The sequence below is a fragment of the Vicugna pacos genome, chromosome 18 (genome assembly GCF_048564905.1).
Source record: "Vicugna pacos chromosome 18, VicPac4, whole genome shotgun sequence".
NCBI lineage: Eukaryota > Metazoa > Chordata > Mammalia > Artiodactyla > Camelidae > Vicugna > Vicugna pacos.
Window position 1 is genome coordinate 21,364,206 of NC_133004.1, and position 23,525 is coordinate 21,387,730.

General features: G+C 38.8%; 2 protein-coding genes and 1 non-coding gene across 5 annotated transcripts; 1 reads left to right on the plus strand and 2 right to left on the minus strand.

Moving 5' to 3' along the window:
* The first annotated feature begins 301 nt into the window (after positions 1-301).
* LOC116284123 (olfactory receptor 1F1-like) lies at positions 302-9,382 on the plus strand. Of its 2 annotated transcripts, XM_031687007.2 has the most exons (2): positions 302-1,213; positions 9,350-9,382. In XM_031687007.2, the coding sequence occupies exons 1-2, from the start codon at positions 302-304 to the stop codon at positions 9,380-9,382; spliced, it is 945 nt and encodes a 314-aa protein (XP_031542867.2). The 2 variants fall into 2 exon arrangements, with proteins under 2 accessions (XP_031542867.2, XP_031542866.2); XM_031687006.2 differs by lacking the exon at positions 9,350-9,382 and having other exon boundaries at positions 302-1,243.
* Positions 8,009-23,429, minus strand: ZNF200 (zinc finger protein 200). Of its 2 annotated transcripts, none has more exons than XM_006204308.4 (5): positions 23,270-23,429; positions 22,190-22,521; positions 21,469-21,560; positions 21,043-21,166; positions 8,009-10,292 (listed from the first exon to the last, which is right to left on the minus strand). In XM_006204308.4, the coding sequence occupies exons 2-5, from the start codon at positions 22,434-22,436 to the stop codon at positions 9,574-9,576; spliced, it is 1,182 nt and encodes a 393-aa protein (XP_006204370.1). In that variant the 5' UTR covers positions 22,437-22,521; positions 23,270-23,429; the 3' UTR covers positions 8,009-9,573. The 2 variants fall into 2 exon arrangements, with proteins under 2 accessions (XP_006204370.1, XP_006204371.1); XM_006204309.4 differs by having other exon boundaries at positions 8,009-10,295.
* Positions 15,253-15,325, minus strand: TRNAA-AGC (transfer RNA alanine (anticodon AGC)). The gene has a single exon. It is a non-coding gene; the product is annotated as a tRNA-Ala (tRNA).
* Positions 23,430-23,525: the final 96 nt, after the last annotated feature.

Consider the following 23,525-nt stretch of genomic DNA (forward strand, 5'->3'; position numbering starts at 1 on the left):
AGAAGTGGGAGAAAGCCTGAGAATGTTAAAAGAGATTTACATAATGGTAGAGAAGGGCTGTGTGTGTACCTGTGTGTTGTTATGTTATATTCGATAAAAATTTTAAAATCAGCCTAGTGAGGCCAGAATTATCTGGGATTGGGAGTTGGATTATGAGGGTGTAGGGAGTAGGGGCAGAGTCTACAAGTCTAACACAGCTTTACCAACATGATCATGACTGGAGCTTGGATTATTGTATCCAAACCCTTAGCTTTTATGTTTCCAACCTCTACTTCTCTTCTCTGCATCTGAGTGCAGCCCCATGAGAGGGGCAAACCAGTCGAGTGTCTCTGAGTTCTTCCTCCTGGGGCTCTCCAGGCGGCCCCAGCAGCAGCAGCAGCTCCTCTTCATGCTCTTCCTGAGCATGTACTTGGCCACGGTCCTGGGAAACCTGCTCATCCTCCTGGCCATCAGCATGGACTCCCGCCTGCATATCCCCATGTACTTCTTTATCAGCAATCTGTCCTTCGTAGACATCTGCTTCTCCTCCACCATTGTCCCCAAGATGCTGGCCAACCACATGCTCGGGAGCCAGACCATCTCCTTCTCTGCGTGTCTCACGCAGATGTATTTTGTTTTCATGTTTGTGGACATGGACAATTTCCTCCTGGCTGTGATGGCCTATGACCGCTTTGTTGCTGTATGCCACCCCTTACACTACTCAGCAAAGATGACCCACCAGCTCTGTGCTCTGCTGGTCACTGGGTCGTGGGTCATTGCCAACCTGAGTGTCCTGTTGCACACCTTGCTGATGGCTCAGCTCTCGTTCTGTGCAGACAACACCATCCCCCACTTCTTCTGTGATGTGACCTCCCTCCTGAAACTCTCCTGCTCTGACACATATCTCAATGAGATGATGATTCTATCTGAAGCAGGGCTGATAACGATCGCTCCATTTATTTGCATTCTGGTATCTTACATCCTTATCACCTGTGCTGTCCTGAGAGTCCCATCCACAAAGGGAAGATGGAAAGCCTTCTCCACCTGTGGCTCCCACCTGGCTGTGGTTGCCCTCTTCTATGGCACCATCATATTTCTGTATTTCAATCCTTCATCCTCCCACTCTGCTGAGACAGATATAGCAGCTGCTGTGATGTTCTCAGTGGTGACTCCCATGCTGAACCCCTTCATCTACAGCCTGAGAAACCAGGATATAAAAGGGGCTCTTAGAAAAGTTGCAATGACTTTTTTTTCAACTCAATAATGAAATGGGCTAAGAAAATCACGAAGGGAACTAACTGCTAGGAAAATCATCTTTGTTTTTTCGATTGTGTAAAACATAGCTTTCGTCTTTTGTGAGAGAATCATCTACTATCAATTGAAATATGGCTGATTTACAATATCCCTGTTTATAGTAACTTTTTGTGTTTTAAAGTCTATTTTGTCTGATATGAGTATAGCCACTTCAGCTCTCCTGTGGCTTCTGTTTGCATGACACATTTTCCCCCAATTTTCTACTTCCATCTACTGTGTCTTTGAATTTAAAGTGCATACTCTGTAAGCAATGCATACTTTGATCATGTTGTTTTAATCTGGTGTGATGATTTCTGACTTTTGGTTGGATTGTTTAACCAATTAACTTTTAATATTAATGCCTGCCATTTTACTTTGTTTTTCATATATCTTGTGTCTTTTCTGTGTCTTTACTGCTCTCTTTTGCATTATGTGTATATTTTGTAATGTAGCATTTTAACCCCAGTAATAATTTTTTTCACTATTTTTTTAAGTGGTTGCTCTAGGTTTTACTATATACACTTTCATTTATCAAAACAGCTTCAGATTTATACTAGCTTAATTCCTGTGATATAAAGAAATGCTTCTCCTTTATAGCTCTATTACCTTTCCCCATTTTGAGTATTCTTTGTGTATTATTGGTTTACATATTATATCAATGTTACAAGCTCAACAGTACATTCTTATAATCATTATCTTTCCATTTGTGGTCATTTCCTTAACCTATTACAGTTTTACTCCCTCCCACCTCCAGTGTGCTATTATTGGCAAGTATATTTCTATATGCTATAGGCCCAACAATACATTACATTCATATTATTTTATCCACTTGCGATTTAAATCATTTAAGAGAGGAAAGGAGAAAAAATGCACTTATCTTTCATAATTACTTGCCTTTATCAGTGCTCTTTGTTTTTCTGTGTGGATTTTAATTGCCATCTGTGGTCACTTGCTTTCAGCATGAAGGAATTTTTTTAGTACTTTTTGTAAAGCAGGTCTGCATCATTTCTGAAAGCCTTACTGGATATAGGGTTCTTGATTTTCATTTTCTTTCCTAGGCATTTTTCTCTTAAATTGTTTTTATTATTTGTGAGAGTTCTTTAAATGTTGACCCCATAGTAAATTGTTGAACAATATTTTTTGTTCACTAGACAACTTTTCACAAATGCTACAACTATTTTTCTGCAGTTTATGCTTTATCTTTTGGTTTTGTTAAAGTTTTGGCCATATTATATATTTTAGTTTTCTATAATTATAACTAGCAAAAGAATTTATTTTTCATTTTATTCCACTTCTCTTACGCTTTATGTTTTCTTCCCCACTCTTTCATTACTTAATTCTTCAGCTATATTTTCTTCTAGCTGTTTTTAGTTTTAACAATTTAAATTGATAATTTGTGTTTAAGGTTCTAATTTCATTTCTTCGTGTATTTATAAAATTGCTCCAGTTACTTTTAAGCAACCCTTCCTTACTTCACTATTTGTAACACTACTTTCATCATTTGTAAAATACTGATCATTATATCTAATATGTGTTGGGAACTTAAAATGAGCTAGCCTATTGGCCTTTGGCTTCACATTTATCTTAATATTTCAGCCATGAGGTAAGTATCATTATCATCCCCACTCAAGGCCATCCCTGGGTTTAGAGAGATTAAGTGACTGCCTCAAGGTCCCACAGTTTGGACATGGTGGGACCAGGTTTCTTACATATCCAGATCCATGACCAAGTACATCCTCTGAATGACTACAAATTCATATAAACACCTATAGCTATAGATATATAAATATAGGTATAGAGATAGATATATTTTTTAGATTCTCTGTTCTGATACATTGATATGAGCTTTTATTATTGTGATAATACCATGCTACTTTAGTTTGAGGCTTTTTTGAAGCTTTGTAGTACTTTGTAATATCTGGTAGATTATTCTTGCAAAATTATACCAGGTTGCAGGCATAGAAATGTTTACTATTGTAAACATGCATAGACTTAACACTTGGAAATAACCCAAGTGTCCAATTCAGTAAATTATGATCCATCCTTATAAAGAAGTCCAGTATAGCCACTTAAAGAATGTGGGAGATTTGTAAGTTCTGATGTGGAAAGAATTCCTAGGATATAATTTAAGGAGTGTTTTATAGAATAATCCCTTTTATGTAGCTAAAAATAAAGGATTATATGGGCATAAACTTTTAGGAGAGATACCCCAAAACTCTTAATCAGTTCCACCTTTTTGTGTTAATACATATGGACTTACCTCATCTTTCAAAGAAATGTATACTGTGTATCAAGTTTATCAAAATAGGTAAATAAAGAACCCCCCCCACCAGTCTAGTAGTCATATAATTTTATTTAAATAGCTGTGATTGGTGAATATTTAGGTTTTTCTAGTGTTTTATCATTACAGATGTGCATATAACCTTGCTTACATGTGCAAGAATATCTTTTCAGACCACATTATCCCCATTTCTGACTTCTTTGTATTTATCCTTTTTGCTAGAATGTAATCTCCATAAGGACAAGGATTTTTATTTGTTTTGACCACTGTTTGTAATAGATTATTATTTGGCAAATGTTCAGTCCCCACTCACTTCCCCTTGGGGTAACATATTCTTTCCTATTCTGTTGACTTTGATCTTGGCTCTGTGACTTGCTTTAGTCAGCAAAATGTGAGCAGTCAAAACATGACACCTGAAATCTGCTTCTGCAGCTTGGTTTGTCCCTTGCACTCCTATGATAGCCACAAAAAGGACATTCATCAGGGAGCTGCTATCCCTCTAGTCCAAGTTCCAGAATGTGACACAGGAACCAGACCTGAATCCAACCTGACGTCTAGGGTGAAGCAGAGCCACCACAACCTACCTACAGACCCATGAGTGAGAAAAATAAATGCTTGCTATAATCCACTGAGTTTTGGGATATCTTTCCCAAGCAGCACTGGAGCAATAACTAACTAATTCAGTGGAAGATGTGGAGGGTGTTGTAACAAAAGCCTAAAATATGTGGTATTGGTCTTAGGATCAGGTGAAGAAATTGTTATAGGAGGATGGAAAATGGTTACTGTGTTGTATACTGGTGAAACATTTGGTAAAACTGTTGTCTTCAGTAACTTGGCAGCCTTAAAAACCTTGTGGCATTTGGCAAGGATGTTGTGAGGCAGAATACTGGCACTATTGGTTGACTGTGGAGAGCTGATTCTTGTTGGTTATTGGAAAGATATGAGTATCAACTGGAAAGATATTTGGTTAGACATTGATAGTTAATTTGGTTATATAAGGAAAAAAATAATGAACTCAGGAAACAACTGTCTAGTTTTTAAGAAGAACTTAGAGGGAAAATAGTCCAGAAGTTGTGGAGTCAGAAAGTGTAACTGTTTTTCACCAGGTCAAAGTTGTGGCCACTTAAAACCCATGACACTGCCCTGTATCCATTACCTAGATGCAATCATTATCAATTCATGGTCAATATTGTTTCATTTATATGCCTTACCTATTTTTCCTGCTTTATTTTAAATTCCAGGCATAATTTCATCTGTAAATATTTCTCTATGTATCTAAAATTAAGGTCACTTTGGTATAATTGCTAGTGAGTTCCAGAAGTACCCCCCCCCTTGGGACTTTCCACAATCACATCACCTGCAAATAAATTTTTTCTTCCTCCCCAACCCGTATACCTTTCATTTCTTTGTCCTGTGGCATTAGCTAAGAACTTCCAGTATGTGTTGGCTAGGAGTGGTGAGAGGGGATATATTTGTTCCTGATCTTTCTCCCTTATTCCTGATCTTAGGGGGAAGGCATCTAGTTCTGACCATTAATTATGATGTTGGCTGTAAGTTTTTGTACATGTTCTTTATCAAGTTGAGGGAGTTTCCCTCTATTTTTAGTTTGCTGAGGGTTTTTGTCATGAATAGGTGATGGATTTTGTCAAACGCCTTTTCTACATCTGATTATGTGATTTTTCTTCTTTAGCCTATTGATGTGATGGATTGCATTCATTGATTTTCAAATGTTGAACCAGCCTTGCATCCCTGGAGTAAATTTCATTTGATCATGGTGTATAATTCTTTTTATACACTGTTGGATTCTAGTTGATAATATTTTGTTGAGAATTTTGGCATCAATGCCCATGAGGGATATTAGTCTGTAGTTTTCCTTTCTTGTAATGGCTTTGTCTGGTTTTGGTATTTCAGTAATGCTGGCCTGGTAGAATGAGGTTAGGAAGTGTTCCTTCTGCTTTGCTTGTATTTTCTGTAAGAGATGGTAGAGAATTGGCATGTTTTCTTCCTTAAACATTTTGTAGAATTCATAATGAAATCATCTGTGCCAGTGCCTTTTGTTTTGGAAGGTTATTAATTATTTATAGTTTCTTCAGTACAGGGTTATTCAGATGATTTTTCTTTGAGCAAGTTTTGGTAGGTTGTGTCTTTCAAGGAATTGGTCCATTTCATCTAGGTTATCAAATTTATGGGTGTAGAGTTATTCATAATATTCCTTTACTATCGTATTTTCCACAGGATTCATAGTGATGGCCCCCTTTTTCATTTCTGATAATAGTAATTTGTACCTTTTTTCTTTTATTGGTTAGTCTGGGTAGGGGGTTATCAATTGTATACATCTTTTCAAAGAAATAGCTTTTGGTTTTGTTTTTCTGTATTGATTTCCTGTTTTAATTTCATTGATTTGTTTTTTTAGGGGGGAAGTAATTAGGTTTATTTGTTTATTTAATGGAGGTCCTAGGGATTGAACTCAGGACCTTGTGCACGTTAAGCACACACTCTACCACTGAACTTTACCCTCCCACCAATTTCATTGATTTCTATTCTAGTTTTTATTACGTCTTTTCTTCTGTTTGGATTTAATTTCCTCTTCTTTTGTAGATCTTACAGTGGAAACTTGGATTTTTGATTTTAGATCTTTCCTCTTTTATAATATATGCATCCATTGCTTTCACTGCATCCCACAAATTCTGGTAAGTTGTATGTCCATTTTCATTTAGCTTAAAATATTTTAAAATTTCCCTTGAGTCATCTTTGACTCATATGTTACTTACATGTGTGTTGTTAAATTTCCAAATATTTTTGGATTTTTCAACTAATGTTTTGTTATTAATTTCTAGTATACTGTGATCTAACAGTATACTTTGTATGATTCCTACGCTTTTAAATTTGCTAAGGTGTGTTTCATGGCCCAGATGTGGTCTGTCTTGGTGATGTTTGACGTTGGGGCTTGAAAAGGATGTGTCTTCTGTTGTTGGGTGAAATATTCTATGAATCCTTAGTGAAGTGTTGGACTTGAAGGTGAAACTGGAGTGGCCTCAGGAGAGAACAGAGGATGAGACCCATCCTGACAACTAACCTTAATGAGAAGCATTGTTATTAGCTTTATAATATCCCACCATATTTATTCAACCATTTAGGATGTTTCTAATTTTTCAGCATTTATAATAAATTCCCTTGTACACAGAAGATAAATTGCTGGGTCAGGGGGCAATAATTTTAACATTCTTGTCACAGTAGATGCATGCTGCTTTCATTCCTCTTTCGCAAAGCCAACCACATACACACACATGCACAACCTGCTCATTTAATACCCCTAAAATGGCATCTTGTTCTTTCAATATATAATCATTAGATTACTAGTAAGGCTGAACATCCATCCTTTCATATACTTCTTTTGGCCATTCTTGTTTTTTTAATCTCAAAATTATGTTTATGTCCTGTTATTGGAGCATTCCCTCACTGCTCCCGTACCCCACTCCCCCCATCTCCTCCCTCTGGTCTCAGTTTACATGCCACTTCCCCAGAGTTCTCCCTACAAGACTCACTAGCATCATTCCTAGAATTCTTTCCTTCCTAGCACTTGTCAGTGTGTAGCTGCATGCATTTTTAAGATTAACTGAATTTCTGCCCCCACCTGCACCCCATGTCCCAGGAAGCTCCATCGGTGTGCTGCTCCCTTTTACAACCCAGGGCCTGGCACTGGCTCTTTAGGGGGTGCATTCTTTAGGTTTGTAGTTATTGGAATGGGATCTTTGGGCCTTCATTTTGTAACTGGCCCTTGCTGCTCTACGTGAAAACCATTCATTGTTGTGTTTACTTTTTTTCATTAACTGGTGCTGGGCTCCTCATTAAGCACTTAGTCGTTGTCTGACAGCTTCTCTGTGAACCAGACGATTGGGGAAGGCAGGCCCTGCCCTCTGGGGGATCTTGACCTTGAGTTCTGCCACAGCCACAGGCAGGGCAGAGGCACTTGCTGGGTGTTGGGGGGGAGGTGGGTAAGTTGGGTCATGGGAGCATCATCCATCCAAACACCTTGGGGACCTTGTGGCAAGACCCCTGGGCAGGGACCAGGACCATCGTGCTCCAGGAACCCCACCCTCTCTAGTCACTGCCCAGCAGCTGTTTAAGTTTTCCAGGTGTGCAGGGGGGTCCCCTGCATGATAACTGGGCAGGCCTGGCCAGACTTCCAAAGAAACAAGAGAATAACGTCAGCAGCCAGTTTTGTCCCTTATTTTAAGGGGTAGAGTAGGCTTGAAACACAAAGTTGATAAAGATCTGTTTTAATGTGGGCTTTAAGTGATGGTTTTTTCTTTTTCCCTCTAAGACTCAGGACAGAATTATATCATAAAATGTCCTTCTTTTGGTGTATTTTGTCCCAAAACAAAGCTTAGACCCACATATCCAAAAAGCAACAACAGAAAAAGAGCAACAGGCAGAAAGGAAGAACCAAAACTATTATTTGTAGATGGTATAATTTTTAACCACAAATTTTAACAGAACTGAGAAATTACTGAAAATTAAGAACATTCAGAGAAGTGGCCACCAATTTTGCAAATATATAAGTAAAAATAACTTTCCTATGTAAAAGCAATACCGACTAGAAAAATATAATGGAAAAAAACTACTTACAATAACAAAATTGTGTAGAACTTACATGAAGAAAATTAGAAAAACTTACTCAGGATACAATACTCCCATCAATGGAAAGTATGTTTCTGGATGGGAAACCAAATTTGTAAAGGTAATTTTTCCCCAATAGTTTATAGGATTAATCTATTCCAATCAAAATACCAATGTAAAACCTTAGGAAAACTAAGAGCAAAACTGATCAAGAATCCTTAAAATCTCCCATCACTGGATCGGTCCCATGAAGGCACCACTGGCCTTGCCTCTGGCAGATGTCAGAAGTCTTGGGATCAGGAGGTCAAGAGAACAAATACCCACTACAACGACAACACTGGAATCCTGTCTCTTGAGGGGTAATGTGAGCTAGCGACTGGAGACATAATTTCTAAAACTAGAACACTTTGCTTATGAGGTAGTGCCCACCCACTGCCAAAGGTCTGATGACCACTTAGATGGGAATGAAGCACACGGTAAATAAGGTTATTGACCAGCCATGGATCCAAACCAACGTCCTGTCTTCCTCCTCCTCTTCAGGCTCTTGGGGCTCCCCTCCTAGCAGGTTTTCTTCTTGGCTCAACAGAGGGACAAGATTCCAAAGAGCTTTTCCAGGAGTGGGGCTGGGTGGCCAGGCCTGAGCACCCCGAATTTCTTTCGGCAAGGGAAAGGCATGAGAGAGCTGTTTGAGCAATTAATGGCTGAACAAAATACAGTATGAACGTTAGCTACTTCAATCATGTTGTGAAATGGATTTCTGTTAAGTTTTACTTTCCCCCACTAATTGCAAATGTTATTGAAACTGATCTTTGATCACCTACAAATGACAGAGTAAGTCTTTGACATTCAATTGCTGTATTTTCCTATATTCCAAAGTAAACACTCCCTTTTAACTCTCAAGCTTACTGGTGTCCTTAGAGGGTTACATGAACTGCTGTATAGAAGCTGTTGGCTTAACAAATCAGTAGTTTGGTTCTTTCAGGGGAACACAGTTCCAGAAAAGGACATGTGCATCATTTCTCAAGTGTGAACTCTTATGTGGGAGAAAAAATAGACGTACTTTCAGAACACTCTGTTCACCTTGAAGGTAAGCAGCTTCCAGACTCCTATTTCAAAGCCTTTCTTGGAAAAGGGATCTGTGGCCTGTACATAGTTGTGTAAGTTCACAAAAGAAAGCTCTTTAGTCCAAAAAGCCTGGTTGCTAACTGAGGTATAGCCCTTGAGGATTTTTTTTCCCCTGTGAATTTTCTAAAGACTTGAGGTTTCAGCCAAGATGGGTATTTACCCATCTTTGGCTCTAGTGAGGTTTTGGTATCTGTATTGTTTCAGATAGCCTGGGAATTCAGAATTCCTTATGGAACATTTCCAGTTGAGGCAGGACTATCCGACCTTTCCTGGTCTCACTTCTGTTTTCGGGTCTTACATGCTGAGTGCGTTTTTTCATGCCGGGTACAGTTTGACAGACGACCAAATCTTCTCCCACATTTTTTACAACCATATGGCCTCTCAGCCTTATGACTCTGCAGATGAATCACAAATTCTTTGTTTTCTGGGAAGGTTTTCCCACATTCTGGACACTTAAATATCTTCTCCCTTATGTGAATTCCTTCATGGCGACTCCGATGAGAATTTTGACGGAAGTTCTTCCCACACTGAGAACAAGAGTAAGGTTTCTCTCCTGTATGGATTCGCTCATGTTTATTAAGGTTTGTTTTATGATTGAAGCTTTTCCCACAATGACTACAGTCATAGGGTTTTTCTCCAGTGTGAGTCCTCTGGTGGGAAATAAGGTAAGAACTTTCGTTAAATTGTTTTCCGCACAGTGGACAAGTATACCATCTTCTTGTTCTCCTATTTCGGGTAAGTGCAATCACACTGATATCCACGTATTTTGAGAGTTCCTCTAGTGGAGTATCATTTTCAATAGTAACTAAAAGATTTCTCATTTTCCTTTCCTTTGGAATGGATGTATTTAGTCTTTCCTCTTTTTGGCAATCTGGGGGTTGCTCAGAGACCACGGAACAATCCACTTCATCGTAATCTAAAGACTTTTCTCTACAATCTTCATTCTCTACAGGTTCCTTCTGAAGATCTTCACCCTCAGGATTACTGTCATTGACTGCTGAAACAGAGAATTTAATAACTTTTGAGGGGTATGACACCAGGTGGGGAAAAACAAGTCCAATTCTCATGAAACTATTACCCTGAAAGTCAGAAATCTGAGCCCCAGCAAATAATTGCTATCAGCGCTTTCCCACTCTTGTTGAGGGTGGGATACATGACTGATAAACCCTTCCACACCCCATATGCAAGCACACAGTCCTCTTTCTACTTTTCTTTAAAAAATTGAAATGAGTGGAACTACACTGCAAGATTTCATATATTTTTTCTGAATGGCACTAATTACTCACTCACCAAGTTCATACTGACCTTATATTCTGTGTGGAGCATGGGGATGAGGACATAAATACTAAAGTGTGCCACTTATAATCTTTAGGAGGCCAATAAGTGAATGGTAAGAGTTACTTCCAGGTTTTCACCACATTCAATGTTACAATATTATAGTATTAGGTAACATTATAATATCCTATATAGTGAAAAACTGGAAACAATTAAAATAACCAAAAATAAAAGAGGCATAGTATATTCACACAATGGATTATTATTTGTACATTAAAGGATTATTAAAACCGACAAAAAATGAGACTATGGAAGACGTCAACAGTTGTCTTTTGGGGGGAGGAAGGAGAGTAGTGACTGGGCAGCGGCCCAAGAGGGATTTCTGGGGTGTTAAGAATAGTCAACTTTGGGTGTGGTTAGACAAATGTGTACATTTTGCAAAAATGTGAGCTTTACATTTATGATTTGTAGACTTTTCTGTATTTGTATTTCCCAAAAAAGTCTATAAAATAAGAGATTATAAAGACTAGGTGACAGAGTGGGAAAAAAAGTATGCTGTGAACAGACAGTGTGACAAGGGACTTGTCTGGGCAACTTACTGAGAATAAAGTAAAGGATTAAAGCAACCACTTAGATATGTGGTTGATCTTGAAGCTGGAATATGAATCTCTGCTGGATTTAGTAGATTCACACCAATAGATTTTCTTTTTAATTACTTCTTATAATTATTCCCTTAGGTTAATGAAAATGCTGTGTCAAAATATGTGCCAATTTTTATCACAGCTCTTGATATGAACTGCTATACCGCTTTCCAAAGAAGCTGTACAAATTTCAGTACAACTGTCAACATGTGGCTATCAATTTTACCTAATCTTGCCAGCATTAGATATAATTTTCAAATATTTAACAGATATAAAATGGTTTTTCAATGTAGCCTTATTTTACTCTTTGATTACTGCAAACCAGTAATTCATCTATTGGACTGAGACCCTTTATAAATTAAAATAAATTTTATATATTACAAATCTTAGTCTTTTTGTCAGTCACTACTGATACATTTTTTTTTTCTTGGGCAGGGTAATTAGGTTCATTCATTCATTCATTTATTTTTTATGGCAGTACTGGGGATTGAACCCAGGACCCAAATTGTTATATATTTGTGATATATTTTTTTAATCAAAGTCTTCCTCTGTAATAACTCAACAACTTAAGATACACACACACACACACACACACACACATACACACACACACACACACACACACACACACACACTTACATATGTATATAATCAGTCTTTCAGAATCTGATAAATTTCTATTCTGTCCTGGCCCTTCTTTTATGAGTTATTTTTACAGTTAACTCTGACACATATGGAATTCAGTATCACAGTGTTGTTTGTAACATGTCTAATATTGGTAAAACCCGCCAGAATATCTACTTCTACCTTTTCACAAATTTGACTGTGTTTACAGTATAAATAAATTTGGAGGGCACTGATGCCTTTACATGATTCCCATTTAGACCTGTTTCTAATATTTAAGAATCTTCTATTAACCAATAAAACGTCTCTAGTTTACTCCTATTTTATAGCCATTCTGAATGAGAGCTTTCATTATTGTGTGTGTATTTAAGCATGCTACTGATTGTTAAATATTTATCCCTATAGACCTACTTTAAAACTATTACATATAATAATGTTTTTGTTGATCCTTTTAGATTTTCTAAGTACAGATCATATTTTGGTGCCTTTTCTTTCTAATATTCATTCTTCTTAACCCCTTTTTCTTATCTTCTTGCTTTAGAAAATCTAATTAATGATATTGATGGTGACAGCAGATTACCTTATTCTCAGTTTAAAGGAATTACCATCAGTGTTTTATAAATGATTATAAACATTAGGTTATATTTAAGAGCTAAATCTCTATTTTGAGAACAATTAACTGAAACTCAGAGGGGGAGGGTATAGCTCAAGTGGTAGAGCACATGCTTAGCATGCACAAGGTCCTGGGTTCAATCCCCAGTACCTCCTCTAAAAATAAAAAAGTAAACCTAATTACCCTCCCCAAATAAAAATAAATGTAAGAAAGAAGAAAACTACAAAAAAAAAAAAGAAAAAGAAAAGAAAAGAAAATCATATGATTTTTCTTATTTTCCTGAAAAAGTCAATGAAAATACAGTTGACACTTGAACAACATAGGTTTGAAATGCCTGGGTCTACTTATATGCAGATTCTTTCAACAGTAAATACTGCAGTACCACATAATCCAAGGTTGGTTAAATCTGCGGATGTAGAACCATGGATGTAGAGGAACAGCAGGTATGGCTATCCCTGCTGATTGCTGGTATCAATTATACTTAGATTTTTGACTGCTGGGAGGGTGGGCACCCCTCACCCCTACATTGTTCAAGGTCAACTGTAGTTTACATTCCTTAAATGTACTAATTGTAAAGTATTTTAGAAACTGACTATAACTCAATAAAAAAAATAAAATTTATATTTAAAAAAGTATTTTAGTAAATATATTGATATGGCTCAAAAATCAGAACATGAAAGGTTATACACTGAGAAGCCTTACTCTATAATCTCTGTCCGCATCCATTCTATTCATCCCCCAGACAGGTTCATTAATTTTTTTGTTCTCCCATTATTCCTTTAGGGAATACATTTTTCTTTTTCTCCCCCTTTCTTATATAAAAGGTAATACACTATGTATATTTCTGCTACTTGTCTTATTTCAGTCACTATAGTCCAGTGCAGAGAGATTATTGTGCTATAATGTGTGGAAACATACTATATTCAACGAGTCCCCTGCAGAAACACTTGGATTGTTTTCAACCTTGTGTTCTTACAAACAATACCACAATAAATAACCCTGTACCTTATTTTGAACATATGCTGTTGCTATTATCTGTAGCTCAGATTCCCAGAAGTGGGTCTGCTAGATCAAAAGGTAAATGCGCCTGTAACATGGGTAATTACAGATTCCCATACATAGGGACTGCACCACTCTGCCTGCCAACCAGCAATACACCTGTCTCCCAACAACCTCACCACCAATGTGTTGTTAAATTTCTGATTTCTATAAATCAGACAGATTTTTTAAAAAGGTAACTCAGTAAAGGATTTATTTGCATTTCTAATTATGAGTAGGGCTGGGCATCTTTTCATGTATTTAAGAGTAATTTGTATTTCTAAGAGAATCTGTTGGTCTTTCTCTTCCCAATTTCTAGGATCTCTAATAAATTAGGGAGATTAGGCTTTTGTCTGATAAGTTGCAAATATTTTCCCTTAATATACTGCATTTTATTTGCTCATATATTTGTTTATATTGTCATACATAAGTTTTTTTTTATGTGTTTACTTTATTGATCTTGTCTTTCAAGACTTCTGGATTTTTCTGTCTTAGAAAAGTCTTCCTAGCCCATGGTTATATAGGAATTCACCCACATTCTTTAACTGTGTGTTTTTTAAAAAGCATTTAAAATCTTTGATCCACCTGGAGATTTTCTTCGTGTGCAAAGTAAGGTATGATTCACCAAATGGCCATTAAAAACGGCTACTAAATTGTCCCAGTACCTTTTATCAAAAATCCCTCTTTACCTTGGTGATTGGAGATCCCAACTTTACCATAAACCAAATGTGTATCTGAAGCTATTTCTGGGCTTTTTATTCCATCCTATTGGTCTATCTACTCACATGCCAATACTATAACACTGTTTTCAAGGCAGGCTTTAGACACTGCTTTAAACCTGAGAGGCTAGAACCCTCCTCCTCCACTGCTCTTCTTTGTAATTTTCCTCATTACTTGTATTTATTTTTCCATTTGAATTGGAGATCAGATCGCCTAGTTCCAGGGGAAAAAATCCTACTGGCTTTGTTAAGGGATTACACTGAACTTATAAATCAATTTAGAGAGAACTAACCTTTATGTTAAATCTTCCCAACCAAGAACATGTATTTCTTTCCATTCACTCAAATCTACTTCTATGTCCTTTAAAAGTATTTTAAAGTTCTCCTTATAATTTCTGCACAGTTCCTAAGCTTATTCCTAGGTGTTTAATCTTTTTTGTTCCTATTGTGTATCTTCTAAACAATTGTGTTTGCATATATGAAAGCTAATGATTTCCATATAATAATTTTACATCCCATTGTCTTACTGAATGCACATATTATTTGTAATAAGTTTTCAGAAATTCTCTAGGATTTCTCAGCTACACCATTATCATATGTAAATAAGCTGTAGTCTGAATTTCTCTCAAATTCTTATACGACTAATTTCTCATTTAACTGCACTGGCTAATACCTGAACCACAATATTAAATAGTGGCAGTGCTAGTGGGCTTCGTTGTCGTATTCCTAATTCTAGTGGGAACACCTCTCAGTGTTTCCCATTAAAGATGATGCTGGCTGAAAGGATAAGTAGTCCATTAAGGAAAAATCCATTAGTTACTATTTTGTTATCTTTCTTATGAAGAAGGAGTTTGTATTTTGTCAATTATCTTTTCAGTAATTATGAAAATGATCATCGGATTCTTCTTTTTATTATAAGATGGAAAGACTTAGAATAAAAAGATTTTCTATGACTAACTCATTTTTGCATTCCTGGAATAAATCTTATTTGGTCATGGCAATTTTTTTTCCCCTTTGGGGGGTAATTAGGCTTATTTACTTAAATGGAGGTACTGGGGATTGAACCCAGGACCTTGTGCATGCTAAGCACATGCTCTACCACTGAGCCATATCCTCCTGATCAAGGCAATTTTTACCAGGTTGTGATATCTTTGTTACATTAATTTCATAAAAAGAATCTGGAAGTTTTCCTTCTTTTTGTATACTGTGGAAGTCCTCACAGCATTTGAATTGTCTAATTTTTAAAGATTTACAAGAATCTTCTGTGAAACTGAGGCTGGTCCTTTTTCTTGTGTGTGGGACTAGGCTTTTTGAGTTTCAATTTCCTCTATGGAAATTGCTTTCTCTATTTGTAAATCTTTCTACTTATTAGGTCCTTTATTTTTAACTTATGGATTTCTAAGTTTCTATTTATTAATATTTTGCTCCTGTTTTCCTTTCATATATCTTGTTTTCCGAATTTTGGGTTAAAGGCTTAATTACTTTAATTTTTGTATATCAATATACATTTTTTATAGCCTTGAATAGTCTTCTGAGTACCACTTTAGATTATATCATAGACTCTGAAATGTAGTGTTTTCTAGAAAAATTATGCTATTTTAATTTGTATTTCTCCTTTGACCCAAGGTTACTTAATAGTTTCTAAATTTACAGGTAGAAAGAATTTACAAATTTTTCATTATTAATTTCTAGTTTGTACCACACTATGATAGATCCTAATGTATTATTTCTACTTTTTGGACTCTCCTGATTCTTCCTTTATTGCAACAGTACATAGTCAATTTGTATCAATCCTGGAAAGATATATTCTTTTACCACAGTAGAAGACAAATAGAACGATAAGAACCATCTCACTGACAATTTAAGTGTTCTACATTTTTTATTGTTTTCATGTGGTTTATTTGGACTGAGACACAAATTCTGTCTTCCTCTGTCTGGCTCTCCTTTTGATTCCTGTCCTGAGGTTCATTCCCTTACACTTTTCCCTTTGCAAAGCAACCAAATATTACTATTCCAGCTACCAACTATATGCTGATTACTCCCAAATCTCTATATCCTTATGTCTGACCTCTAATCCCCACTGTCCAAGTGCCCAGAAAATAACCTTGTTTTATTTCCTGCCATGGACTGAATCTCATCTAAAATCAAAACTGTCTTCTTCCAAACTCTGCTCCTGGGTCCAAACCCTGCCATGGCCTTACCATAGCTCTCTATAGCTATAACTTGAAGTCCTTAGAGGGTAGGAATGGAGCATTACATATTAGCATTATGTATTTTTTTTAACCTGCTGAATATCAACTCCAAAAGCCAACTCTGCCTGACAAAAAACCAAATAGCATTTATTAAATGTTGGTGAATGACTCTAAGCTTAAATCACCAGCTGCAGAGTTTGGGCAAGGGAGGGGAAAGGTGAGGGTGAGGATTGATTCTCAGGCCCTCAATGTGCAGTGTTACTGGAGCTGTCAAGATATCCACCAGTCACCCAAAATAAATTCTAGGTTTGCCTAAGGCTCAGGAAAAACTTAGTGTAATAAATCTGATCTGTTTACACTTTTCCTTAAAATAAAGAAAATTTTTTTTAAAAAAAGAAAGTATTACATAGAATAATCTGTGGGAAATTAACCAGGCCCAGTAGGTACGGCTACCCTGACTATGCACTGTAAGACAACTAGAGTTCAATAACCATGGATTTCTGTCACCCCAGGCAACTCAAAGAACTCCCTCTCTGCTCTATGTCAGCCTCAGAGCCAGTCTTGAAGGCAAAGTAAAAAGTACCAGGCACTCAGCAAAATGATTTTTGAGGGCTCCTGACTCTACAGTACGAGTATATTTCTAAAGAAAAGCTGAAGTATCTCTAAGCTGCTTCCAGATGAGTTCATATGTAGCACTGAGGACACTTATTAACCGTTACTGGGAAATGAGGACAAATGAAGAAGGCCCCATTCACCCACCATACAGGAAATTCACAGACAAAATTATGAGAAATGCAGCAAGGAGGCAGTATAGCTCTGGGTCAAGACTGCAAGCTCTGATGTTAGATCTCCTGAGTTCAAATACCCACTCCACAACCTACTGTGTGACCTTTAGCAAATTTCTTCACTGACCTGTGCTTCAGTTCCATCATCTATAAAATAGTAATAATTCCTATGCCCCACAGTACTATTTTGAGAATAACATGAGATAATAAATGCATGCAAAGTACTTAGACTAGTGTACATTGGCATACAAGTGCTTAGTAAGTGCTAGATGTTATTTCCATTGAAAATGATGTTTTCTCTTATACTAGTACATACTTCACAGATATTGAACATCAAAAAAAAAAAAAAGACGAGAGAAGAGGCAAGATGGCGGAGTAGAAGGACGCTTGTAAGTCACCCTCTCCCACAAATACACCAAGACCCACATCTACAGACCCACTCAGCCAACCAGAGCACCTGCGGAACTCCGACAGAACATCGCGCTCTTCAAAAGATAAAGACGCCAAAAATCTGCCCACCCACGGAGCGCGACCAGGGCAGAGCGCCGACCAGGGCGGAGCGCGACCAGGGCGGAGCGTGCAGCCGCACAGAGCAGCGGCGCTACCGGCGGCCCAGGCAGAGGGAGGGCGGCCCCCCAGCCTGTCGGGCAGGAACACAGCCCCTGACCGAGGTGCTGGGAGGGGGCACGACCCGCCCTCCTGCCTGGCCAGTCTGCAACATCTGACTGCGGCATCCGGAGGGGCAGTGACCCGCCCGCCCGCAGCAGAGGAGAGCTGCATCTGACCCCGTGTTAGGAGGAGGCGCGATCTGCTTGCCAACAGGTGCTGGGAGCAGCACAGAAGAGGGCGCCAACGGAGGGCCTATGAAAACAAGCTGAGCTTCCAAAACAGGACGAAGACAGAAGGACTTCACATTAAAAGCACACAGACTCCAGGAGAACACCGACAACCCTTTTTTGTTTTGTTTTGTTTTTTGTTTTGTTCTTAAATCTGTTTTTACCTGTTCTATTTTCAATTACTCTCTTAATTTTTACTTCTTAATTCATTTCTATTTCTCTTGGGTTTTGATGTCCTGTTATTGATTAGACACAGGCTTCAAATACATCTATTCATCTCCCCACCCCTTTTTTTTCTTTTTTTTTTTTTAAAGGTTTTAAAAGGACGTCTCAACCCGATTAATACTCTGCTTCAACTCGCTCTTCTATTATTCATTATACACTGTTTTCAAACCCTCTTTCTCCCTTCTTTTAAAAATCTTTCTCTCTCTCTCTTATTATTTCTTTCTTTTTTTTCCTAAGTTCTATTCATAAATAGGCATTAGATAGATAAAATCCTTAAGATCCAAAATACACAACTGATACTCCATAAACCACAGTGCCAGAGAGGTATGAGCAAGATGAAGAAGCAGAGAAACCTTTCCCAATTAAAAGAACAAGAGGAATCCCCTGAAAGAAAGATCAATGAAATAGACATCAATAGCCTACTAGATCAAGATTTCAAAAAAGGAGTGATCAAATTGCTGAAGGAATTAAAAGAGATAGTGCTCCACACAAAAGCTACTAGAGCTGATTGAAGAATTCAGCAAGGTAGCAGGTTACAAAATTAATGTTCAAAAATCAGTTGCATTTCTTTACACTAACGATAAATCAACAGAAAAAGAAAGTAAAGAAACAATCCCCTTTAAAATAGCACCCAAAGTAATAAAATATCTGGGAATAAATCTAACCAAGGAGGTGAAAGAATTATACACAGAAAACTATAAACCATTGATGAAGGAAATTAAAGAAGACTTTAAAAAATGGAAAGATATTCCATGCTCTTGGATTGGAAGAATCAATATTGTTAAAATGGTCACACTGCCCAAGGCAATCTACAGATTTAATGCAATCCCTATCCAATTACCCAGGACATATTTCACAGAACTAGAACAAATCATAATAAAATTTATATGGAACCATCAAAGACCTAGAATTGCTAAAGCATTACTGAAGAGAAAGAAAGAGGCTGGAGGAATAACTCTCCCAGACTTCAGACAATACTATAGAGCTACAGTCATCAAGACAGCATGGTATTGGTACCAAAACAGACATATGGACCAATGGAACAGAAGAGAGAGCCCAGAAATGAACCCACAAACCTTTGGTCAACTAATATTCGACAAAGGAGGCAAGAATATACAATGGAATAAAGACAGTCTCCAGCAAATGGTGTTGGGAAAACTGGACAGCAGCATGTAAAACAATGAAGCTAGAACACACTCTTACACCATATACAAAAATCAACTCAAAATGGATTAAAGACTTAAACATAAGACAAGATACAATAAACCTCCTAGAGGAAAACATAGGCAAAACATTATCTGACATACATTTCAAAAATTTTCTCCTAGAAGAAATAAAAGCAAGAATAAACAAATGGGACCTAATGAAACTTACAAGCTTCTGCAGAGCAAAGGAAACCAGAAATAAAACAAGAAGAAAACCTACGGAATGGGAGAAAATTTTTGCAAGTGAAACCGACAAAGGCTTGATCTCCAAAATATATAAGCAGCTCATACGACTCAATAAGAAAAAAATAAACAACCCAATCCAAAAATGGGCAGAAGACCTAAACAAGCAATTCTCCAAGGAAGACATACAAATGATCAAAAAGCACATGAAAAAATGCTCAATATCACTAATTATCAGAGAAATGCAAATCAAAACTACAATGAGGTATCACCTCACACCAGTCAGAATGGCCGTCATTCAAAAATCCACAAATGACAAATGCTGGAGAGGCTGTGGAGAAAGGGGAACCCTCCTACACTGCTGGTGGGAATGCAGTTTGGTGCAGCCACTATGGAAAACAGTGTGGAGATTCCTCAAAAGACTAGGAATAGACTTACCATATGACCCAGGAATCCCACTCCTGGGCTTGTATCCAGAAGGAAATCTACTTCAGGATGACACCTGCACTCCAATGTTCATAGCAGCACTATTTACAATAGCCAAAACATGGAAACAGCCTAAATGTCCATCAATAGGTGACTGGATAAAGAAGATGTGGTATATTTATACAATGGAATACTACTTAGCCATAAAAACCGACAACATAACGCCATTTGCAGCAACATGGATGCTCCTAGAGAATGTCATTCTAAGTGAAGTAAGCCAGAAAGAGAAAGAAAAATACCATATGAGATCGCTCATATGTGGAATCTAAAGACTCATGGACAGAGAATACAGACTTGTGGTTACCAGGGGGGTAGAGGGTGGGAAGGGATAGACTGGGATTTCAAAATTGTAGAATAGATAAACAAGATGACACTGTATAGCACAGGGAAATATACACAAAATATTATGATAAATCACAGAGAAAAAAATGTGACAATGAGTGTGTATATGTCCATGAATGACTGAAAAATTGTGCTGAACACTGGAATTTCACACAACATTGTAAAATGATTATAAATCAATAAAAAATGTTAAAAAAAAGACATAAAAGAATTAGTCATACGTCCAATGAAAACACAAATGTAAAATGCACCTGTTGAGAGAATACTACTGGATGCAGAAAATGGATTTGGAAACAGTATGCCTGCAATTTCTGCGTGTTTAAATGTTTGATGTTAGTACATAGGTCTCAGGTCTTGCTTACCAAGAGAAGTCCCCTCCACCCTTGCTGCCCCCAAGATACAGGTAAAATGGCCTCTCACAGCCGGAGAATGCTCTGTTTCATGGAATACAACAAAAATTAAACATGTGTGTGATTATGTACTTAGCTGGTGTGAACAGTGCCTCAAAAATGTCTGACATGAAACAGAACATGCTTTTCCCAGTCTTCAACCTTACCACACAAGGGATTTGATTTCTTACCTAGTAACATCATCTCCCCAATATTGCCTTCTTCCATCTCTGAGGTGGGCTGCTGAACAGGATCCAGGCTAACACATTCTTCTTGGGAGTGAAATACATTCAAATCCTCAAAGACTACCAGCTCCTGAAAGACCAAAGGCCCCCTTCCTCTTAGTAACAGAGGTTCCTTGACAGCCCTCCTGTTAAGAAAGACTGAGACCCAAAGATCAGGGAACAGATGGCAAAAGGGATTTCTAAGTCCCATGCAGACAGGATAGCCAGGCTGAGAGAAGCCAGAGGAAAAACAGAAGACAAATGTCCAAGGAGGCAGTGAAAAATGAGTCCAATCTCCCTGCTGACTCCCAAGAGTGTGTTTTTATATATGGGAGGGCTATAAAAGCAGAGGAGACAATGCAGTCAAACAGTGAACAGGAAAACTGAACCCACCTCAGGCTCAGCTTTCAAACACAGAGACACTGTCTCCTGTTTCTGCTGGATTCCTTCTCTGGGTAGAAGCTTCACTAAGGGACGAGGTTGCACTGGGGAAAGAGGAAGCTGTAGTAAATAGAAAAGTCAGTAACTCTAATATGGCAACTCTACCCACACCTTGAAGCCAGGCTATCCTCATTCCTTTGGCAGGTAACTCATTGCTTTTTATGCTCTTATGAGCCATCAGAGGTCAAGCCACAAACTACAGGGTCTTGAACCTAAATGGGGTCTCCTCATTATGAAAGGATGACCCCCCTAAGCAACTTTTAAAATTCCCACTGCTACTAAAAGGAAGGCTGGGGAAAGGTAAAGGCTGAAGATGTCCATAGTAAGCACAAAACTTCCAAAAATTCCACATGAGCTGAAGTCAATTCAATAATTTATCCACATTTCTTTATCCTAGAAAGATACTCCCCACCCCTAAAAATGTTCGAGTAAAACTAGCACTACAGAAAAGATGCACGCTGATCATTCTATGGCTTTACACTTACTCAGCAAACCACTCAAGCTCCAGCTTGAAAACAAAAATACTCCCTCTCCTTGGCATGCTGACTTATTAAAATCAACTCCTTTTTCCAATACCCATCATCCTAACCTGAATTCATTACTAACATGGAAGCCTATCTCAGTCCCCAGTAGCATCCCCTTCTCTTTGAGTGAAACAGTATGTGCTTCTTACCTCTATTCTGAAGGTTTGGGCTCACGTCCTTCATAATAACCAAGGTCTCCTTGACTTTCTGACTGGGCTGGACCAGGCTTGGCTTGGGCAAGAAGGTGAGGAAGTGCTCCAGAACTAGCTGGTGGATGGTCTTGGGCCCACTAGTAGCATCTCGAAGTAGGTCCTGGCCCAGCTTGGAGTTGGGAGGAACCCTCAGTATAAAGGATCGCTTTGGCTTTGGGGGCATAGGAACCACTTTGGCAGCCATCGTGTCTTGAAATCACAAGCCACCCTTGTTTCTGCAGAGCTTCAAGAGCCACCTCTAACTGGAGGAAACCTGTCAGACAGCCACACTGCAGATGAGAGAAACCATGGGTCAGATTGGGCATGCCTGCACTCCAATGTGTGTCTTGGGTAGTGAGGCCACAGAAGATCTAAATCCGAAGGGACAGACAAGCTGGGGTAAGGAACTCAAAACTGAAAGGAAGACGCCTCAATCTTATACTCTTAGCAAGGCCCGAAAGGAATATCCTGAGACTGAAAGCCAAAAGATGGCCAAACCTCAAGGGCCAAACAGAAGGGAGCACAGGCAGCCGGCAGAAGATCAAGGGCCATCTTCCTGAGAGAACTCCACTGGGAAGAATGGCTTAACCCATGCTGGTAGAAAAAACAATGGTCTAGAAGACAGGAAATCTGGGGTCCAATACGGAGAGCATCTGCTTAAGAAGTCAGCTTGGCCACTAAATCTGGCCTCACTGCATCTCTTCAATCGCAGGTCCCTGGGATGCCATTCGGGGTGGGGAGGGGGCAGTTGATGGCTCAAGGAGCAAACGCAAGGCCGCATCAGGTGTCTACATGTGGCTTGCTGAGTCCTTTCTGCCCTCAAAGCCCCTTAAGAGAGGCAGGGGACAGCACAGTAGGGCCCACCGGGCCAGGCCCACTCTGGAGCCTCTCCCACTGGCCAAGGGGCACCTTCACCGCTGGCGGCATCGCCTGGGGCGTGCCCCAGCTACCAATCCAGCCAGGCTCCTCCAGCAATGGACTACACTCCGCTTCCCGGAGCCCGCTCAGCCTGGTTCCCGCCCTCCCGGAGTCCCTCACCTCTTGAGGTTCTGTCGCCTCGGGGCGCTCGTTGGGGACAGACCAGAGACCCAGACTCGGGGAGAGACCGGGAAACTAGGCGCGAGAGGCCAAGCCCACCTCTCGCCCTTCGGAGTGTCCTCACAGGCAGCGGGCGACTATTGGTGTGCGCCGCCGTCAGTTGGGGAAGACGGCAAGGACGCGGTGCCTTCTGGGAGGAGGAGCGCGTCGGCAGCCGTGACGTCACGCCCGGTGCCTCGTTTCCGGTGCGGAAACT